The 20,773-nt window shown below is 40.9% G+C and overlaps 1 protein-coding gene across 1 annotated transcript in view; it reads left to right on the forward strand.

The window, feature by feature from the left end:
• Lrmda (leucine rich melanocyte differentiation associated) overlaps positions 1-20,773 on the forward strand; it is a 999,007-nt gene that overhangs the window by 7,166 nt on the left and 971,068 nt on the right. The window contains exon 2 of the mRNA XM_090346626.1: positions 2,493-2,593. Within this exon, the coding sequence (XP_090202752.1) occupies positions 2,493-2,593 (101 nt within the window). The remainder of the gene's footprint in view (positions 1-2,492; positions 2,594-20,773) is intronic.

Below are 20,773 nucleotides of genomic sequence, written 5' to 3' on the forward strand. Positions count from 1 at the left end.
TAAGTCCTACCACTGAGAAATTATGTTACACAGAGCTGGCTCTGGAGTCTTAATTTCCTTTTATAAAAGATGAAAGGTTTGATAACCCAGAATCCTAGTAGATTTAGTCATTTGGCCATTCTGTCCAAGGCTCAGCTTCTCTGCTATGCATATCACAGAGGTCTTGATAGACAATGATTTATAAAAAATGGGGGTACATGTTTGGAATAGGATGGACTTTCCAGTGAGCCCCATAGGTCTATGTGAACTTCATAACAGATAAAGCTGCTGATTGAAAAAAAAAAACAACTCAGAGATTGCTTGGGGCCTTATAGCTACCAGCTCTTCGTCTATCCTCTCCTTCCCTCATTTTCTTTTCTCTCATTTTCCTGGGGCCTTTCAATAATTCAAATTGGACTTGAGCTTGTTATGTAACCCAGACTGTCCTTAAACTCATTATACTCCTGTCCTAGTCTTCTGAGTGCTGGAGCTGCAAATGTTTAGTACCATGCCTTGTGTACACTCTTGTATTTTTCTGTTCCATCTTCATTTCTCCTCCTGGAATGAAATTACTTGAAGGTGCATGAATGGAAAGACTGAATATAGTTTTTCCCCATTGCATGGGAGAGGGATGGTCGATCATTTGAAAATGAAGTGTTCTGGGGCTTACATTAGCCTTACATTAGGTTGAACCACATGATATTCTGTTTTGCAGCTCTATAGTGGTTGGATATTGGTCAGTGTCACAGTTCCAATTAAATATTGTGGTTCAAACTGATACCAAAGCATGTGAGATGGTTGCTATATTTTTGTTATTCATTTCGAAATGCAACAGCCTGGAGCAACTCTTGCTCATTCTCATGTCATTTATCTGTGGAGAAGAATGCAGACTTGTAGGGAGACAGGATGAAGACACACAAAGGTGACCAAGTCTGAATTTTCATCTGGGGGTTAAAGGTGGCATACTTTAGGCATGTATATGGATTGTGGTACACTGGCTCTCTTTGACACATGGATTTGTTTATTCCCATTTTACAATTAGGTGACAGTCTTGCCTGTAAGCTTCAGTCTACTAAAAATGGTTTCCAAGCCAGGTGCTGGTGGCTCACACCTATTCTCCTAGGTACTCATGAGCTTGAGATCTGAGGTTTGTGATTGAAAGCCAGTCAGTCAGAAAAGTCCATGAGACTCATCTCCAATAAACTGCTCAAAAAAGCCAGAAGTAGTGCTGTGTCTCAAGCCTTGAGCCAAAGAAGCTCAGAGAAAGTGCCCAGACTCCGAGTTCAAGCCTCAGGACAAGCAAAAGAGAATAAAGGTCCTGACTAGATGCCAGTAGCTCATACCTATAATCCTAGCTACTCAGGAACTACAATCTGAGGATTCTGGTTCACAGCCAGCAAGGGCAGTGAAATTTTTTTTTTCTTTTTCTTTTTTTTTGTTGTTGAATGGCAAGGTTACAGGTATGAACCATTGGTGCCCAGCTATTAAACTCTTTATCAACAATTAATTACCAGAAAAATCCAGAAATGGAGGTATAGCTCAAGTAGTAGAGTACCAGCTTTGAGCAAAAATGAGCTGAGAATATGAAGGCCTGAGTTGAAGCCCCATTTTTTTTTTTGTGGGTCATGGGGCTTGAACTAGGCCTGGGCATTGTCCTTGAGCTCTTTAGCTCAAGACTGCCACCCTACCCTTGAGCCAAGCCCCACTTTGAATTTTCTAGAGGTTAATTGGAGATAAGAGTCTCAGGTCCTTTTGTGCCTAAGCTGGCTTTGAACCTTGATCCTCAGATCTTAGCTTTCTGAGTAGCGCCTGGCGCAAACCCCAGTTTTGGACTAACAAAATAAATTGCAAAAATTGGATAGCTGGGGTAATGAGAAAGCCAAGAGATTATCTTACAGTCAAGTTCTGGGAGGTACTTAAACAGGTAGAATAAAGTTTAAAGAATGCCTAAGGAGATAATGATGTCATCCAGCCACAAAGAAATTGTAGTCACATAGTGTTGCCCTGTTGCCTTTGAATCAGCTCTGCTGTGAGTGTGGAAGGCCTTTTATGCACAGTGGTGACAGGAGTAGTGGTCTGAGGAGGTTTTCTTGCCCAGCTGTCCTTGTTCCATTTCTGTGCTGAATAGTCTGTGGGGACTTGTGTCTTGGCTAGCTGGGAGAGGGATCACAGAGAACAGTTGTTGGAAAGGCCCCAGTGCAAGCCAGAGAGGTTGGTGAAATGACTTCCATGTGCTCTGACATTGGGGTTCTTTTGGACACCTGAATCTGACCAATTTCAGTCTTAAATTCCATTGTGCCAGGATTTGTCTTCCATCATGCTAACTATGCCAGGGCAGCTGTTGGCAGAGCTCCTAAAACTGATGGGATCATGAAATCACTCTGTAGTTTTTTGTGCCTAGGAGCTTGCATGGAAACTTGCAGGGAAGCAATCATTGGATCAATGACTCAGGGTTGTTGAGAGGCTGGATAATTTCCGTTTGCCACATTGTTTCTGTTTCATCTAATTTCCAGGTGTCCTACATAGGCCAAGACTGCAGAGAAATTCCAGAACACCTTGGCAGGGACTGTGGACATTTTGCAAAGAGGTTGGATCTGAGCTTCAACCTTCTGAGGTATGTAACCTTCACAAGATGCAGGCCAGGCCTGGGAGGCCGCAGTTCCCCTGGGGACATAAAGGCCCGCAGAGAAAAGTCAAAGGTTCCATCTTTGCATAGTGTCCTGTTATTTAACATATATATCCAGACATGTGGAATCACTGCCAAAAAGTTTGACTTTACTTTAGATAATATCTTGGGTTGCCTTTTTGTACTGCTGAGGAAATGGCTGGCAGTTGAGCATCAGCCGGCTTGTATGATGAGGCTACCATGTTGTTGCTTTCTTCATTTTGCTTCTCTAGGTGACCATGCAGATGGGTTAGCATCTTATTGGGGGAAGGAATGACCTGTAGCCAGCAAGAGTGGTCTGAGGATGTTTAGGGATGTATTTTTGGGAGAGTGTCTCCCAAAGTGTTTTCTAAATCACAGATACAGTGTGTATTTTCTTTATTTTTGGCTTTTTAATGAATCAGAGCCTTAATTATTTGTGATGACAATCTTCAGATGGTGTTTCAGAGGAATCAGACATTGTTGGTAGGCAGTCAGGGTGGGATGAGGTGGGCAGAAGGTGGGAAGGAAGGAAACTCTGTAACAATGGTTCTCAACTTGACAAAAGGGAAATGTGATCTTGTATATTATTCTAGTGGAAAGAACACAGAGTTGTTTCAGTTCTTCCTAAAAGCCTGTGAATTTTGCTGGTTTGGGACCTGGGGGAGAGGGTTGAGAGGTAGTTGGAATGCATGTACCTGTAGAATAAACAAACGGGTCAGAATGGTGAAAGTGGTTCCACTCAGATCCCAATTTCCACTAAATGCTCTCCTGGAGATCTGCAAGATCATCTGCATGGGATAGACTCTTTCCTGGAGAGATGAATAGCCTAAATCCCTCCTTCAGTGCTCAGAAACTTCGCTGTTTCCAGACCTTGGAATCTTTTCTAAACTCTTGAGTCAGGATACTTGGGAATTAAGAATTTAAGGTGAAAATGCCAATTCTTGTAGCTTATGCCTGTAATCCTAGAGTGGTTCAGAGCCAGGCTGGGCAGGGAAGTCCTTGAGACTCTTATCTCTATTTAACCACCAAAAAACTGGAAGTAGAGTCGTGGTTCAAGTGGTAGAAAACTAGCTTTGAGAAAAAATTGCTCATGGACAGTGCATAGGCCCTGAGTTCAAGCCCTAGGACCAGCACGTACGAACACACACACACATACACACTCATATACACACATATACACAGGATGGACAACAGTCAAAAGGTACTAGTGGGCAGAGGAGAATGTAAACTTAAGGTGGGCATTTCAAAATCAACTACTGGTGTGCAACTAATGGATGCTAATAAAAATGCAACAAAAACACTGTAAAAAAGAATTGTCTATATTTGTGTTGTACAATGTAATAATTCCATATATGTTGGTGAAATGGCCAGTATACTCAAGCTAGTTTATATACCCATAATTTCACATTGTTAACCTTTTCGGAGAAGAGAATCTATGGTCTTAGGAAGTTCCAAGTTCCAATTTGGTGCATTATGTTTATGTCTTTACTCTTAAGTTAATTTTTGTAAGTAATATGAAATAAAAGTCCAATTTTATTCTTCATAACTTATCTCTAATAACTGACCATCAGCTATCCACCATCACCCACTGAAATCATTTTTCTATTTTTAGCCTCTACCAGTTAGACTTCTTCAATCCTATGTGTGAATGGAGTAGTATTTGTCTCTTGGGCCTGTCTTTTTCCCTCTTAGCATAGTGTTTTTTAGGATCATCCATATTGTCACAATGTCAGGGTTTCCTTCCTTTTCAGGTGAATAGTATTCCCTTGTGGGTGTGTATATTCACTTTTGTTTTTTAATACATTCATCTTTCATTGGAGACTTAGATTGAGGCCATATCTTGGCTATTGTGAATAGTGAAATGAACACGAAATACAGGTGTTTCTCAGTATTGACTTCATTCCTTTGGATGCACACCCAGAACAGGAAATGTTGGTTATATCATGATGCTTTTTTTTTTTTTTGGAAACTCCAAACTGTTTTCTACCATCGCCGTATCAACTGACATTCACACAAATAATGTACAGATTCTCTTGTCTTCAAATCCTTGCCATCAGTGGTTAGCCTTTGTCTTTTTGACAATAGCCATTCTCACGGTGAGAGATGGTATCTCACTGTGGCTTAGGTTGGCATTTCCCTGACAGTTGTAGTGATGTTAAGCAATTTTTCCATATATCTGCAAGCTCCTTGCTTTGAGAAGAGATTGTTCAGGTCTTCTTTTTGCCCATTTAAAAATGAAGTTATTTATTTTCTTGCTATTGAGTTTCTTTTGTGTTTTGGTTGTTAACCTCTTAGTGGAATATATGGTGCTGTGTTTTGGAGAACTGTTCTCCAAAGGCTTGTTCCCAGGCCTGTGATGGTGTTTGGAGGTGGTGTGACATTTAAGAGGAGGGGCTCAGTGAGAGCCATTAGGGGTGTTTCCTTAAAGAGGAGTGTGGAACTCCAATCTGTTCCATTCCAATGGATTTTTCCTCTTTCTCTTCTCCCTCTTTTTCTCTCACTGGCCATGAGATGAGTGGGCCTCCTTTATCACATACTACTAGAAGATCCACTGCAGCCAGGCCAACTGATGATAGAGTGAAACCCTTAAAAGTGAGAGCCAAAATGAACACTTCCTCTTTTTTTTTTTTTTGCCAGTCTTGGGACTTGAACACAGGGCCTGGGAACTGTCCCTAAGCTTCTTTTCCTCAAGGCTAACGCTTTACCATATGAGCCACAGCACCGTTTTCACCTCTTTTTGTTTATATGGTACTGAGGAATCAAACTCAGGGCTTCATGAATGCCAGGCAAGCACTCTGCCACAAAGCCAAATTCCTAGCCCCAACATTTCCTCTTTTTAAGTGACATCTTAAATATTCCATTACAATGAAAACCTGACTTACATAATTGATTGCAAATATTTTCTCCACTATATAGATTGCCTTTCATTCTAATGATTGTATCCTTGATGTATCAAAAAATTTAGTTGATAGAATCTTATTTGATTATTTTTGCTTTAGTTGTCTATACTTTTAAGTCATATCTGAAATATCATTGCCTAGTGTCAAGAAACTATTTCTGGTTGAGCATGATGGCTCATACTGATAATACTAGCTACTCAGGAGGCTGAGATCTGAGGATCTTGGTTCAAAGCCAGCCTGGGCACTAAAGTCCATGAGACTTTTATCTTTAGTTACCCACTAGAAAACTGGAAGTGGCACTATATAGTTCAAGGGGTAGGGTGGCAGCCTTGAGCTAAAGAGCTCAGGGACAGCACCCAGGCCCAGAGTTTAAGCCCCATGACAGAAAAAAAAGAAAAAAGAAATGATTTCCTTATTTTAGTACTTTCATAGCTTCAGAGCTTGTATCAATTTTGATTTGATTTTTATATAGAATAGTCTAATTTATCTACCCGTGGATATCCTGTTTTCCTAAGACCATTTATTGAAGAGACTTTCCCTTTTGTGTTGTTTTTGTTGAGTATCAGTTGATTGTAAATGCTTGGTCCTCTACCTATGTCCTCTATTACGTTTCATTGGTCTGTATGACTGTTCTATGCCAGTAGTATTTCTGTTTTTAAATAACTTTCGCTTTTTGATATATTTTGAAATTAGGTAATATGATGTCTCCAACTTTATTCTTTTGGCTAAGGATGGATTTGACTACTTGAGGTCATTAGTAGTCATATGAATTGTGTGAAAAATACCAATTGAGTTTTGATAGAGGATGCATCAAATATGTTGATCAGTTAGGAAGGCTCTTTTGACACTACTTTTCTGATTTACAAACATAGGCTTTCTATTTGTGTTTTCCTTAATTTTTTATATCAGTGTTTTATAGTTTGCAGTGCACATTTCACTTCCTTGATTAAATTATTTCTTCCTAAGTAGCTTATTTTTTAATTTTATTTTAAATGGGATTGTTGTTTTCAGTTTCTTCTTTGGGTAGTTCTTTATTAGTGTGCAGGAATGCAACTGACTTTCATATGTTGGTTTTATGCTCTGTAATGCTTCTGAATTTACACTCTTTTTTTTGGTAAAATCTTCATGTTTTTCTATTGTCTACAAATTGATGATTTTAGATCTTTTTAATTGGGATGGTTTTGATTTCTTTTTCTTGCCTGATTTCTCTGGTTGCACTTTCCAATACTATATTGAACTAAAATACTGGGAGTGGGACTCATTATTTTATTCCTGACATTAAAGAAAAACCTTCAGTTTGTTGTGATTCAGTGTAATGTTTGTGTGTTTAACATTTGTGGTCTTTATTATGTTGAACTGGCACTCAGCATATTTGGAAAATTTTGATGACTTAAAAAAATTTCCTGCTCAGGCCCGGGAGTTTGGCCTAGCGGTTAAAGTGCTTGACTAGCATGCACAAAGACCCGGGTTCGATTCCTCGGTATCCCACATACACAACCAAGCCGGAAGTGGCAGAGACGAGACACAACCAAACCGGAAAAGTGGCAGAGACAAGACTGCGACGGCGACAGAGAGCGAAAGAAGCAAGCTGAGCTGAAGTGAACAGAGGAGCGAGCAGGGCCAGAGCGAGCAGGACCGGAGCGTGCGGGAGCGAGCCGAGCCAGAGCCAGCGAGGCCGGAGCAAGAAGGGGCCAGAGCGAGCAGAGCCAGGAGCAAGCGAGAGCTGGCCGGGCCGGAGCGGAGCGAGCGGGGCCAAGAGCAAGCTGGAGCGAGCCGGGCGGAAGCAAGCTGGGCCGGAGCCAGCGGGGCCGGAGCGAGCGGGGCCTGAGCTAGAAAGGGGGCCTAGCCGGGCCGGAGCGAGCGGACCGGAGCGAGCGGGGCCGGAGCGAGCGGGGCCAGAAAGAGAAAGGGGCCAAAAAAAAAAAAAATTTCCTGCTCATTATGGATCTGTTCAGATGAACTTCTTAAATGACCAGATTTGTGTTTACTTCTTGTCAAGATAGTAAAAGGTACTAGATTTCTACCAGTCATACCAGGAACATTCTTCTTAACTGTCTTATCAACCATATGTAGCCACCTACCATCATCCCTGTTAATCTTGTTCATGAAAGAGCTCTATTCATTCCCGTATGTATGCCAGTGGGAAGAGGGCTTATGAATTGATGAGCTTTCAACTTTTGCTTAAAAGTATTCTATATGTGTTTTTCCCCCATTCTTATTAGACCTCAGGGTTTTCTGTATTAATGCCCCGTATAGTGACTCTATCTCTGTTCAGTAGGTTGTCCAGTAATAAACTGCTCACCTTTCCACACAGGTCATGGATTTCAGGCTGTATTGTTTCAATGACTTTGCCTTGGAAGAAATTAAAGTCATAGGAGCCAATGTGTGCCCTGTCAGGACAGAAGTTAGAAAGCAAAACAAGAAAACAAGCTCTTATGAAACTCTGTCTCCCTTAAAAAGTCCAAATGTTCCTCTTTTCTCCTTCAGCCTTGGGCCTGAGTCTTCCTGTTATGATTGGCTAGGAACCAAGTCAGCTATAGTGACTCTAAAGTGGGGCTTACTTTTTTGGTGAATTTTCCAGGATGAGGTTCCTTCCATACATCTTGTAACAAAGATAGAGAATTTAGGAAGTTAATCGTGTAACAACTGGGAAGAATGACATTTTGCTCCTTGAATTTGTGTGCATCAAAGATCCATATTGGCATGAAATTATACTTAAGATCTTTAAGGTGGTTAGTTGGAGGTAAGAATCTCATGGACTTTTGTTCCTGGGCTGACTTTGAACCCCAATCATCAGATCTTAGCCTCCTGAGTAGCTAGGATTACAGACATGAGCTACCAGTGCCCAGCTTTTTTTTTTTTTTTTGGTGGATTATGGGGCTCAAACTCAGCCTGGGCGCTGTCTCTAAGCTCTTCAGCTAAAGGCTGCCATCCTACCTATGGGCCTGGACGTTGTCCCTGAGCTATGAAGCTCAAGGCTACCCTACCCTTGAGCCAAGCCTCACTTCCATTTTCTAGTGGTTAATTAGAGGTAAGAGTCTCAGATCCTTTTGTGTCCAGGCTGGCTTTGAACCTTGATCTTCAGATCTCAGCTTCCTGAGTAGCCAGGATTACAGGCGTGAGCCACCGTGTCCAGATCAGCACCCGTCTTTTAAGGTCATTTTTTTTTCCCACAATAAAATCAACAATGTTGAAATATCAAAGCGCTCAGAAAAATATGAAGGAAGTGGTCTTTCTCTTAAATTATGGGTAGTCTTACCAACTACAAATTAACATTATATTGTCTTCATAATCTTTTTGTGCTATTTTTATTTTTTACAAGCTTCTTTTTTTTTTTTTGGCCAGTCCTGGAGCTTGAACTCAGGGTCTGAGTAATGTTCTTGGGTTTTCTCAAGGCTGGAGCTCTACCACTTGAGTCACAACACCACTTCTGCTTTTTTTCTGTGTATGTGGTATTGAGGAATTGAACCTGGTTCTTTGTGCATGCAAGGCAAGCATTCTACCACTAGGCCAAACTCCTAGCCCCAGGCTTCTTTTTATTTATTTTCATTTTTTTATTAAAAATTTATTAATATTGATTTTTACATAATATTTCAAATGATGTATTTAACAAACAAGTGTTCAAGAAGGGACTCTCTATATACAATCACTGGCACTTAGATTTTAGAACATAATTAAAATTAGGCTGAGGGTGTGTATGTCATAGATACAAATTAATCTATGTAGTAAAACATAGAGTCATAGACCCAGGCTTCTTTTTAAAATGTACTTTTATAGATAAGATGTGATTTTTTTGTTGTTGTTGGTTGTGGGACTTGAACTCTGGGGTCCGAGCTTTTCAGCTCAAGACTACTGCCCTACCCCTTAAACCACAGCACCACTTAGCATTCTCTGATGATTAACTGGAGATAAGAGACTCCAACACTTTAGTGACTTTAATGCCCAAGCTGGCTTTGAACCACAATCCTTAGATCTCTGCCTCCTGAGTAGCTAGGATTACCGGTGTGAGCCACCATGCCCGGTAGATAAAATGTTTTACAGAGGGTTGTCATTTCATAAGTAATGTAATGAGTATAGTTCTCTGGACAATGCCACTCTTTCCTTTCCACCATTTTCCTTCTGTCCCTGCTCACAAGTTTGCATAGTTCATTTTCGTCAGTGCACACACTGAATAATCATGACTGCATTTATTTACCCTTTCTCCCTCCATTTCTGTACCCTCCTCCTTGCCTCCTTTTCGTGCTATTTTCAAGAGAAGCTATTGTTCAAATTGTGTTGGAACTGTTTTCCTATTTTAATAGCTACTATATCAAAATTGTGTGTGTGTGTACGCACATGCATGCACGCACACATGCATGAATGCGTGCGTGTGGATGTGTACACACCAATACCGGGGCTTGAACTTGGCCTAGACATCCTCCTTTAGTTTTTTCTACTTAAGTCTGATGCTCTGTTCCTTCAGCCACTGTTTCACTTTTGGCATTTGATAGTTAATTGGAGATAAGAGTTTCATTGACTCTCCTGCCACTGCAGGGAAGTCTCTGCTTCAAACAAGGATCCTCACATCTTGTGAATAGCCAGGATTATAGGATTGAACCACTGGTACCAGGCTTGTATCACAATTTTCAATGATGTTTAATATGTAATTTTTTGGTGTTGAACATTTAGGTTGTTTGCAGATTTTTGCTGTTCTAAAGAACTCAATGTAAATATCCTTGCAATATGTACTAATGGGTATATCTCTAATTACTTGCATTGAACAAACATGTAGAGATAAAATTATGGGTGGGAGGCTGGGTGTGGGTGGCTCATGTCTATAATTCTAGCTACTCAGGAGGCTAAGATCTGAGGATCACCATTCAAAGCCAGCCCAGGCACTAAAGAACACGAGGCTCTTATCGCCAATTAACCACCAGAAAACTGGAAGTGGTGCTGTGGTGCAAGTGGTATAGAGTGCTAGCCTTGAACTGAAGAGCTCAGGGACAGTGCCCAGGCCCACGACACTCCCTCTCCCTCTCCCTCTCCCTCTCCCTCTCCCTCTCCCTCTCCCCCTTCCTCTTCCCTTTTCCCTCCTTCCCCCTCCCTCCCTCCCTCCCTCCCTCCCTCCCTCCCTCCCTCCCTCCCTCTCTCTCTCTCTCTCTCTCTCTCTCTCTCTCTCTCTCTCTCTCTCTCTCTCTCTCTCTCTCTCTCTCCTCTCTCCTCTCTCCTCTCTCCTCTCTCTTCTGTCTCTTGCTCTCTCTCTGCTGTCTCTCTCGCTGTCTCTCACTCTCTCGCTCTCTCTCACACACAATTAGGGGTGGGACAGTGTCAATATTGAAGTCAGCCCTCTAGAAGGGCTATACCTCTATATACCTATATATGCTATCCAGAGTACACAGATGTATATTGGCCCACATTCTCCCTCAAACTTCATCAAATTTTACTTTGCAGATTAGTAGACAATCTTGTACATTAGCCAGTATTAATCCCTGTGCTTAAGATGGAGAGAACTTCTCTTTCTTTCTCTTTCTTTTTCTTCCTTCCTTCCTTCCTTCCTTCCTTCCTTCCTTCCTTCCTTCCTTCCTTCCTGTCCCTCCCTCTCTCTCTTTCTCTCTTGCTCTTGCTCTCTCTCTTTCTTCCTCTCTTTCTTTCTTTCTTTCTTTCTTTTCTTTCTTTCTTTCTTTCTTCCTTTCTTCCTTTCTTCCTTTCTTCCTTTCTTCCTTTCTTCCTTTCTTCCTTTCTTTCTTTCTTCCGCTAGTCCTGGGGCTTGAACTCAGGACCTGGGCACTGCCTTGCTTTCTCAAGGATAATGGTTTACCACTTGAGCCACAGTACCACTTCCAGCCTTTTCTATATATGTAGTACTGAGGAATTGAAACTAGGGCTTCCTGCTTGCTACCACTAGACTAGAAAGAACTGTTTAGCTTTTGGTATTAGGATAAATTGTTTATTGAGAATTTAGGGTTTGTGCAAATTTGGCAGAAGACTAGGCTTGGCAAATATATTCTTCAATCTACAACATCCCTATAGTCAGCTTAAAATTTCTAGAATGGATAACAGGAAAATCACTTGCCAACTAGGAGATCAGATAGGCACACTAGGAGAACAGCATGTAAGAGTAAATGTTCTGGTTTTGAGAGTAATGTTTGTTAACAAAGTAAGGAAAAAAATACATGGGGAAGGAGAGTAAAGCAGAGGAGAAGAAATAAATGCTTAAGGATTCTTGTCTCAAAAGGAAATGGCCATCTCTTAGTATTTTCTTGTGTTTTTTATTAGCTTAATTAGTTATATGGGGTTGTGGTGATTGCATTGTTACATTTTCACACGTTTATAATACATTGCTATCCATCTTATCCTCTTACTTTTCTTTCCTTTTCCCATTCTCCCCTATCAAAAAGAATCACAACTGGATTACTTAGCCACTTCTTATAGATGCAATCTGTTTGGATCATACTCATTCCTCTTTCCGCTTTTTTTTAAGAACTTTTTTTTTTTTTTGCCAGTCCTGGGTCTTGAACTCAGGGCCTAAGTACGGTCCTTGGGCTTTTTCAAGGCCAGAGCTCTATCACTTGAGCCACAGCACCACTTCTGGCTTTTTTCTGTGTATGTGGTACCAAGGAATCCAACCTGGGTATTCATGCATGCTAGGCAAGCACTCTACCACTAGGTCAAACTCCTGGCCCCAAAACAGAACTTTATAATGAGTTATTTCAGCACTGATGTCTTTTCTCTCTGAGTCAGGCCCAGCCCTCCTTGGCCCTGTTCCCTTCACCAGGGCTCTGAATGGTTTTGAGTGGATTGCCTGCTTAGCTTGTTGAATACAGCAGGTAGTGCAGAGCTCCTTCAGCAAACAGTGATAAATGACTATGTCAATCTGGCAATAAAAGCAAGAGGGTGGGACCGGGAGTTTGGCCTAGTGGTTAAAGTGCTTGCCTAGCATGCATGAAGACCTGGGTTTGATTCCTCGGTACCACATACATAGAAAAAAGCTGGAAGTGGTGCTGAGGCTCAAGTGGTAGAGCTCTAGCCTTGAGAAAGTCCAAGGACAGGGCTCAGGCCCTGAGCTCAAGCCCAGGACTGGCAAAAAAAAAAAAAAAAAAAAAAGCAAGAGGGTTTAATTGATCTATGGCAATAGAAAGCTTACATTTTAAAAATTAAATTATTTGTAGTCACATCTTATTTAGCATCACTTTGATAAATGTACTAAGTAATTGCTTAGAAGAAAATGTCTCTAGGTAAGAGCTTGCTTGTGGCTTTTCTAGCTTTGGCCAGGTTGTAGAGATAGAACTGAGGAGTAAGAGCACTTAATAGCCTGGGGCTTATTCCTTTCCTCACAGCTGCCAGAGGTCACCTGGTACTCTGTTGTCACCTTAAAGGACTGTAGAAACATAGGAACCACTGTGAGCGTATTTGGAAGGAAGAGTTCTGTTGGGCTACAGTGGGCAGGATTAGGCTTGGGAAGTGGTAGGCAGTTGGAGCTCTGGGGCCACAGAGCTTTCTTGAGGTTCATTTTCTCCTGGATGTCAATCTCTGTGGTAGTATCATTTAGAAAAGGTTTTCACGGGGCCGGGAGTTTGGCCTAGTGGTTAAAGTGCTTGCCTAGCATGCACAAAGACCCGGGTTCGATTCCATGGTACCACATACATAGAAAAAAGCTGGAAGTGGTGCTGAGGCTCCAGTGGTAGAGCTCTAGCCTTGAGAAAGTCCAAGGACAGTGCTCAGGCCCTGAGCTCAAGCCCAGGACTGGCAAAAAAAAAAAAAAAAAAAAAAAAAAAAAGGTTTTCACTTCCATTGCCTCCATAGCAGCTATATTTGCCCGTCGGATAATAAGTTTCTAGACTTAAATACTGCCTTTCTATTTTTTCCATTTATTTTTTATTGTAATTAATAGCAGGGTTACATTATATTCACCAGATAGAAAGTACATTACTTCACAAACATTGATACCCTTTCTCATGTCTTGGTTCCCATTTCCCTCACCCCACCCCCACCTCTCATCGAGTTTTCCCCCCTCCCTATCCTATTTCAAATAACCAAATAAACACATATATAATATATCAAAAAACAAGGTGAAATACTGTAATAATATGAGATAACTGAGGGACAGCAAAAGAGATGAGCGATAACAGTACATTAAGGACAACAATCACTCATTAAATGGTTTTTGTTTCTATATCTTGGAGGTCCTTTCATTTAGCCTCATCCTCTATGGCCTTATCTGTGGTTTTGCTTTATTGTAAATGTCTGCTAGGAGAACCCCAGGTTTCTACTGATTATGACAAGTGAGGGAAACCATTGAGCCTGTGTTCCTTTGAGTCTGGCTTACTTCACTTAATATGATTTTTTCCAAGTCTTTCCATTTTCTTACAAATGGGTGATGTCGTTCATTCTGACAGCAGCATAGAGTTTCATTGTGTATAAATACCACATCTTGTTGATCCATTCATCAACTGAGGGGTAGCTGGGTTGGTTCCATATCTTTGCTATGGTAAATAGTGCTGCAGTGAACATCATTGTGCTAGTGGATTTAGTATGTCCTTGTTTCTGGATGATTGGGTAAAATGCCAAGTAGTGGAATTGCTGGGTCAAAGGGGAGCTCTATGTTTAGTCTTTTGAGGAACTGCCATACTGCTGTCCATAGTGGTTGAACGAGTTAGCACTCCCACAAACAGTGTAGTAGTGATCCCTCCTGGCCACATCCCCTTCCAGCATCTGTTGTTATTAGATTTCTTGATCATGGCCATTCTAACTGGAGTGAGGTGAAATCTTAGAGTTGTTTTGATTTGCATTTCTTTTATGGCCAGCCTATCATTTTTTTTAAAAATATTTTTTCCATTTAATATGTTTTTTCATATATTTTTATTGTAATTAATAGAAGGGTTACATGATATTTGCCAGATCATTTTAAATATTTACTTTTTTTTTTTTGCTGGTCTTGTGACTGAATGCCTAGGTGTTGTCCCTGAGCCTCCCCTAGGTCTGTACCAATTGAGCTACAGTGCTACTTCCAACTTTTTCTGAGTAGTTTAATTGGAGATAAGGAGTTGCATGGATTTTTTTCTGCCTAGGTTGGCTTTGAACTTTGATCCTCAGAATCAGCCTCCTGATTAGGTAAGATTAAAGGCATGAGCCACCGGGACCCAGCAAATACAACCTTTTATTTTCCATCTCAACCATTTTCTTCCTCTGTCATCTTGGTTTTTATTTTCCTTTCATTGTCAAGTTTCCATCACTGCTCTGCTTGGATGTTGGGTCTCACTGCCCTACCTGCTTCCTCTGCCCTGATCTGTGATTTGAAGGTGTGTGTTTATGTAAGTGATGCCAGCCATGTGGCCCTCCATGCTGTCTAGGTGGCTAAGGTGATTTGACAGTGGGCAGGGTGAAAAGAGAGATCAGTTTACTTTGAGACTTTTTTTGTGGTGATTAATTGGATATGAGAGTCTCATGGACTTTTCTATTGGAGATGGTTTTTAATCATCATCCTCCATTCACCACCTTCTGAATAGTTAGGATTATAGGTGTAGGCCATCAGTGCAAATAGCTTTAATAATTATGACTATTTTCTTATTAATCAGTAACACCAACATTACCTAGCACTTGACCACCCATGTACTTTTTTTTTCTGGTCCTGGGGCTTGAATTCTGGGACTGGCCACTATCCTTGGGCATCTTTTTGCTCAAGGTGAGTGTTTTACCACTTAAACCACAGTGCCACTTTCAGCTTTTTGAATAGTTTATTGGAGATAAGAGTCTCATGGACTTTCTTGCCAGGGCTGGCTTTGAGCCACAATCCTCAGATCTCAACCTCTTGAGTGGCTGAGATTACAAGTGTGAGCCACCAGTACGTGGCTTCCTATGTACTTCTTTAATATGTTATCTTCTGTAGTCTTCCCAATAACATTCTGAGAGTGTAACTTTTTTTTTGAGTATGAAAGACTTAATAAGATAATATGAGTCAATGAAATAACCAGCCATCAAAATGGGGTTTAGAATGGAATGCCTACCCATTTCATATCCATTGGTTTTTCTTCTGAGAGTATAAATTTTATTATCTGTCTTTACAGATAATAAAGAAACTACTATGTTTGGTCAAGACTATCCCATAATTAAAATGGGAGCCCTGAGATTAAATGGCCCAGGATCTATCCTTAACTTTACAGGTACTCTAGATGGCTTTCTATGGTAAAAGTTGGTATCTTTGCTTTGCAAGGAGATACACGGTAACTTTCATTCCCTTTGAGGGGAAAATATTCAAAAAAATTTTAACATCTATCAGTCCTGGGGCTTGAACTTAGGGCCTGGGTGCTATCCCTGAGCATTTTCTTAAGGATAGCATTCTGCCACTGAGCCACAACTCCATTTCTGGCTTATTGGTATTTTTATTGGAGAAGAGTACCATGAACTTTCCTGTTCAGGCTGGCTTTGAACTGTGATCCTCAGATCCTGAATGGTTGAAGTTATAGGCATGAGCTATGAGTTCCTGGCTGGAAAATATTTTTTTTCTTATTAAATCAGTAAAAGCTGGTGGAAGTCATCATGATAGTGTTGGAAGAGGTCCTGCTGCTCCACCTTCAAATTCCTGGAGGGTCCAGAGCCATACACATGTTTTCCCTCACATTTTTCTAAAACGTTTCTAGTTTAAAAAGTTTGGTAAAGCAGGTCCTAACCAAAGCTTGGGTAGGCTTGCAGATGAAATAAAAGCTTCTAGAAACTCATTCTCTTCTTTCTTCTCCTCTTGGATTGTGAAACTTGGCTCAGATCTAAAGTCATGGTCATAGGAAAAATGGCTCAGCAGTTGTCATAGCCTGACTGTTCATTCTAGCCTTGGAACTAGTGGGCCTTGAGTCAGATAACTGCTGGAGATTGGAGTTTGAAGGAAAAGAAGAGGCGGTGTCCATGCGTGTGTGCATGCGTGAGTGTATATGTGTGTGTATGTATGTTTGTTTGTATATACAAGTGTATCGTTGTGCTTGGGTTCTCTCACATTCACACAATTGCTATCTGGAAAGCCTCTTCCCTCTCCTCAGAGGCCATACTGCCAATTATAGCTGTTTCCAGTCTCTTTTATGAGGAAAGAGGAGCCATTTGCTGGGTCTGTTTAATTACAGAAATATAATAACTCTAAACTCTCCCTGGCTGAGAGTTCAATAATGAAAGGTGTCCTCCACCCAAGTGCTTTCCCTTTCCCCCTGGCCACTTCATGGCTCCCAGCACAAGGTTACTTAGGCTTTTAAATAAGAGACACACGTGCATGTTTAGATTTCATTTAGAGATTTTTTCTTTTCTTTTTTTTTTTTTTGTTTCTTCTCCAGACATACCATTTTGGAAATCAGCTATGTACCCCCACCTCTGCATTACCTCCCCCTTAAGCTTCTCTGTGACTTTACACAGAGCCCCATTTTTTGGTCTGTGGGTATCTGCTTTTTCTCTGGTTCTGAGGAAATTAGAGACCGGTACAACAGGGAAGACCAACAAAAGCGGTTTAAAAGGAAAAAAATTCCCCAACCATTCTTGAGATAAAGCAAGACCTTATTAAAAACAATTGCGGGGAGAGCAGAAGAGGAGGTGTTAACCCCCACACAGCCGGCTGCTGCCTGCCACTGTAAAAGTGTTTTAAGAAAATGTACCATTGTTAAAACTTTTCTCCCCCCACCCTTGATGGTTTTAGTTATAAGGTAGAGAAATATTTTCCCCATAATTGGGTAACTCTTAATAGTAGCAATTGCATATTTATCAGTGTGAGGGGCTGTTATTAATGTAACTGTCAGGCCCAAACACATTTCTGCATTAAATCCATTTAGTATGTGCATTATTCGGGCTGGAATGTCACTGACACATCAAAGCCCGGTAGGCATGGAGAGCTCAGTGCCCTGCTGTGGCTGCCGAACAGACCCTTGATCAATAAATGTAACATGTTAATGCAGAGCAAATAGAATAAAAGATTTCTTTGACAAGACATGAAAAATCACCTTGTGGCAGCTGGCATGTGATGCCGGTTCTGGGGAGACACTAGCAAAGTTGATCTGACATGTAAAGAGGGGAGATGATGGCTGTAAGGTGCTTTTGTTTCAAACTTCTTTCTTGACCTGTCAGGTTTTGAAGGCGCCTCAATGGCTCTTTTTTGTCATGTGAAAATTGTAGTCTTAGGTAGTTATGAAGCAGTTATCTCTTCTCAAATTGTGAATGCTGCTGTTTAATTGATTCACTTAGCATTTGAAACTGTCACGCATTAATAATTGCAAAATCCTGTAGATCCGGTACTAGTGTGTCATGCTTAAATGTGTAGTTATCAGAAAATTAATATCCTTAATGAACCGGTGCTTTCAAACTAACATTGCATGAAATCTCTTCTGCCCTTTCATTTGCTGAAGCCACAATCCGCCAGTTTACTGAGAATCACCTCTCGACAGTTTGCTTTTTTGATGCCCGACAAATGCCATCTTTGCTGTGGGTACATCGCATGCTCAATGACAATAAATATAGTAATTATACTGGAGTTAGTAATTAACATAATTGTAGTCAATTACGACAAATACAGTGCAGAGCTAAATAAATGAGAGGGGAGAAATTAGCAAGCTAATTGATTTATCTTTACTTGGCTTCCTATTATATCTGGCAGGGTTGTTTTTTGGGGGGTGGGAGGAAAGTAGGAGGTGAAGAAGCCCCAAAGGATTGTTTACAAATAACTGATTTTGTTTTGAAGTTGCTTTGTCTTTTGACTTACTACACTTCACCCCCTACTCTGCTTGCACGGGTATAAAAGAAAAGAAAAAGAGAATCTAAATGCCAAGGGAACATTTTGCTAATTTAGCTACATCAAGCCGATGGCTGCGGCTAAGGCGTGATAGGATTTAGCTTTTGCTACGGCTTGAGGAGTTATAATTTTTCTTCTCAGCTAATGCTCTGGTAAAAGACAGCATTTTATATGTGTGTCTGTGTCTGTGTCCTTGTTCTAAGTCTTCAAGTTTTGCTGGATGTACATCTGGAGGTTATAGATATAGCATGCTAATTTTCTCAGCTCTATGTTGATGGCATGGTTGAAGAAGTGGGCATGTTTCACTTGATCCAGCCCCACTTGATCTTGTTTCATATTTTTTTTGTCTTAGGTGCCCAAGGAAGAGTTTGGAGAAGTGGGTAGTATTAGAGATTCAGGGAGGGGCTCCAGTGAGGGTCCTGCCCATGTTTCCTTCTTTGTTGCTCTCCTTAGGGTCCTGGGCTGTCATACTCCCAAGGTTGCTTGTAGGAAACTATATATTAGGGTTTCACTCACTGCCCATTTGTTTGGAGCTAGTTTATTCTGTGCTGCCTGGAGCCCTGGTTCATGGTATTTATCGCATGTGTGCTCTTTGTTTAGTCTTTGCAGTGTGACTGCCGTTCACAGTGCTCAGCAGAAATGGTTATGTTTTGGGACTTGGGGTCTCATCATAGCCCTGTTTTTTCTCACAAGTTTTAGATACAAGATCCTCCCTCTTCCCCCCCCCCCCCCCCCCCGCTGCTGCCCCATTTCTTGATGGAGGATCCTCTTGACACAGGACAGTGGTTAGCAATCAGCTTTTTTTTTTTTGAATCTGGATTGTGTGCTTAAAATCTTATCCTAGTTTTGCCCAAAGGTAAAATTCAATACTTTTAGGACATGACAGATTTTTATAAATATTTTAAAATAAGTATCCAGCATTCACGTTCAACTTTGTCTGTGTACACTAGGTTATTCCCCAGAATAGTCAGCAGTTTAGCAAAGCAGAAATTTGTTTGGCTTTTCTTCCTGCAGATTCTACTGAGTAGCTTTCTAATGTGAGTTAAAGGCAATAGATAATCACACACAATTTTAGGTGGGGTTCAGTTCTCCAGGGCATTACAATGCCATCATGTTCCACTACACTGGGTATACTTGGACACTGTTTTGTGTGTATTTTTTGTATACATTTCACTTGTGAATCAATTTGTGATGTAAAATATTTACATATAAGGAGTCACTTAAATTATTTATGGATTACAGGCAAAATGGGCTTACTGATGAAGCCACAGATTAGTGCAGATGTGGGATTTTTTTTTTTTTTTTGGTCATGGGGCTTGAACTCTGGGACTGGGCGTTGTCCTTGAGCTCTTCAGCTCAAGGCTACCTGCCTACCACTTGAGTCACAGCCCCACTTCCCATTTTTCTAGAGATTTTTCTGGAGATAAGAGTCTCACATTCTTTTGTGCCTGGGCTAGCTTTGAATGGTGGTCCTCAGATTTCAGCCTCCTCAGTAGCTAGGATTATGGGTGTGAGTCACTGTGCCTGGCTGGGATCTTATTTTTGAGGGGAAAAGACTTTTGTGTTATCAGGGGGCAAAGCATATCTGGAACTTCCACCCGATTTAATTTGATGTGGATCCAGGAGAAATCAGATAATTTCTATATGCGGCCTTGGCCAGAAAAGATAAATTTAGATATTATTATATACCTCTAGAGACAGCATTTTCTGTGTAGATGCCTCCATGTATGTGAGTATGTGTGGGAGAGGGAGAGTGAGAGAAAGAGGAAGGGGAAGAAATGGATACATGGGAAAATAAATATATGAAACACATTTTTGGCTGTTGACCAGTGTCAAAATGTGCTTTGTGGAGTAGTTTTGTCTCTGCCTGAAGTCTCAATCTAACTGATAGTTTTCATAATCTAACTCCTTTTTGAATGATTTGGATGTATAACAGAAAACACAGAATGATGACAAAGGAAGTCTCTGTATTTATTATTTTACAGTACAAGTTGTGCTAATAGGGGCTGGCTTATTTGTTTCCCTGTTGCTAAAGAAATAAAAGCATAGGTGATTGTTAGGATAATAGGCTGTTAGCAAAAGTACCATTTTTTTCTAAGGCTGATTTTTGATTTTACTACCACAAATGCCTGGCTTAGTGTGAATTTGGAAGTTTTTGTTTTTAATTAATTCTACCCAAGGTCTGAGGATGGAACCTTTTTAGAACACATTTGCAGGGTTGGTGGTGGGGAGGGGGGCCACGGTATGAAAGGGGATGGGAAAGTTAAATAGCTTGGTCCACTTGCATGGTAGTCTTTGAGAGGGTGCACTGGAACTGCTTAGTGGGGTGTTTGATTTCAGTGACTTTCTAAGCCCATTGTAAGCGTATTAGTTTACTTCCTCAGCATCTAACACCTCAAATACTAGCTACTCAGGTGGCTGAGATCTAAGGATCACAGTTCAAAGCCAGCATGGGCAGAAAAATCCATGGCACTCTTACTTCCTATTAACCACTACAGAGCTAGAAGTAGAGGT

Source organism: Megascapheus bottae, chromosome 15 (assembly GCF_031878675.1).
Source record: "Megascapheus bottae isolate mThoBot1 chromosome 15, mThoBot2.hap1, whole genome shotgun sequence".
Classification (NCBI taxonomy): domain Eukaryota; kingdom Metazoa; phylum Chordata; class Mammalia; order Rodentia; family Geomyidae; genus Megascapheus; species Megascapheus bottae.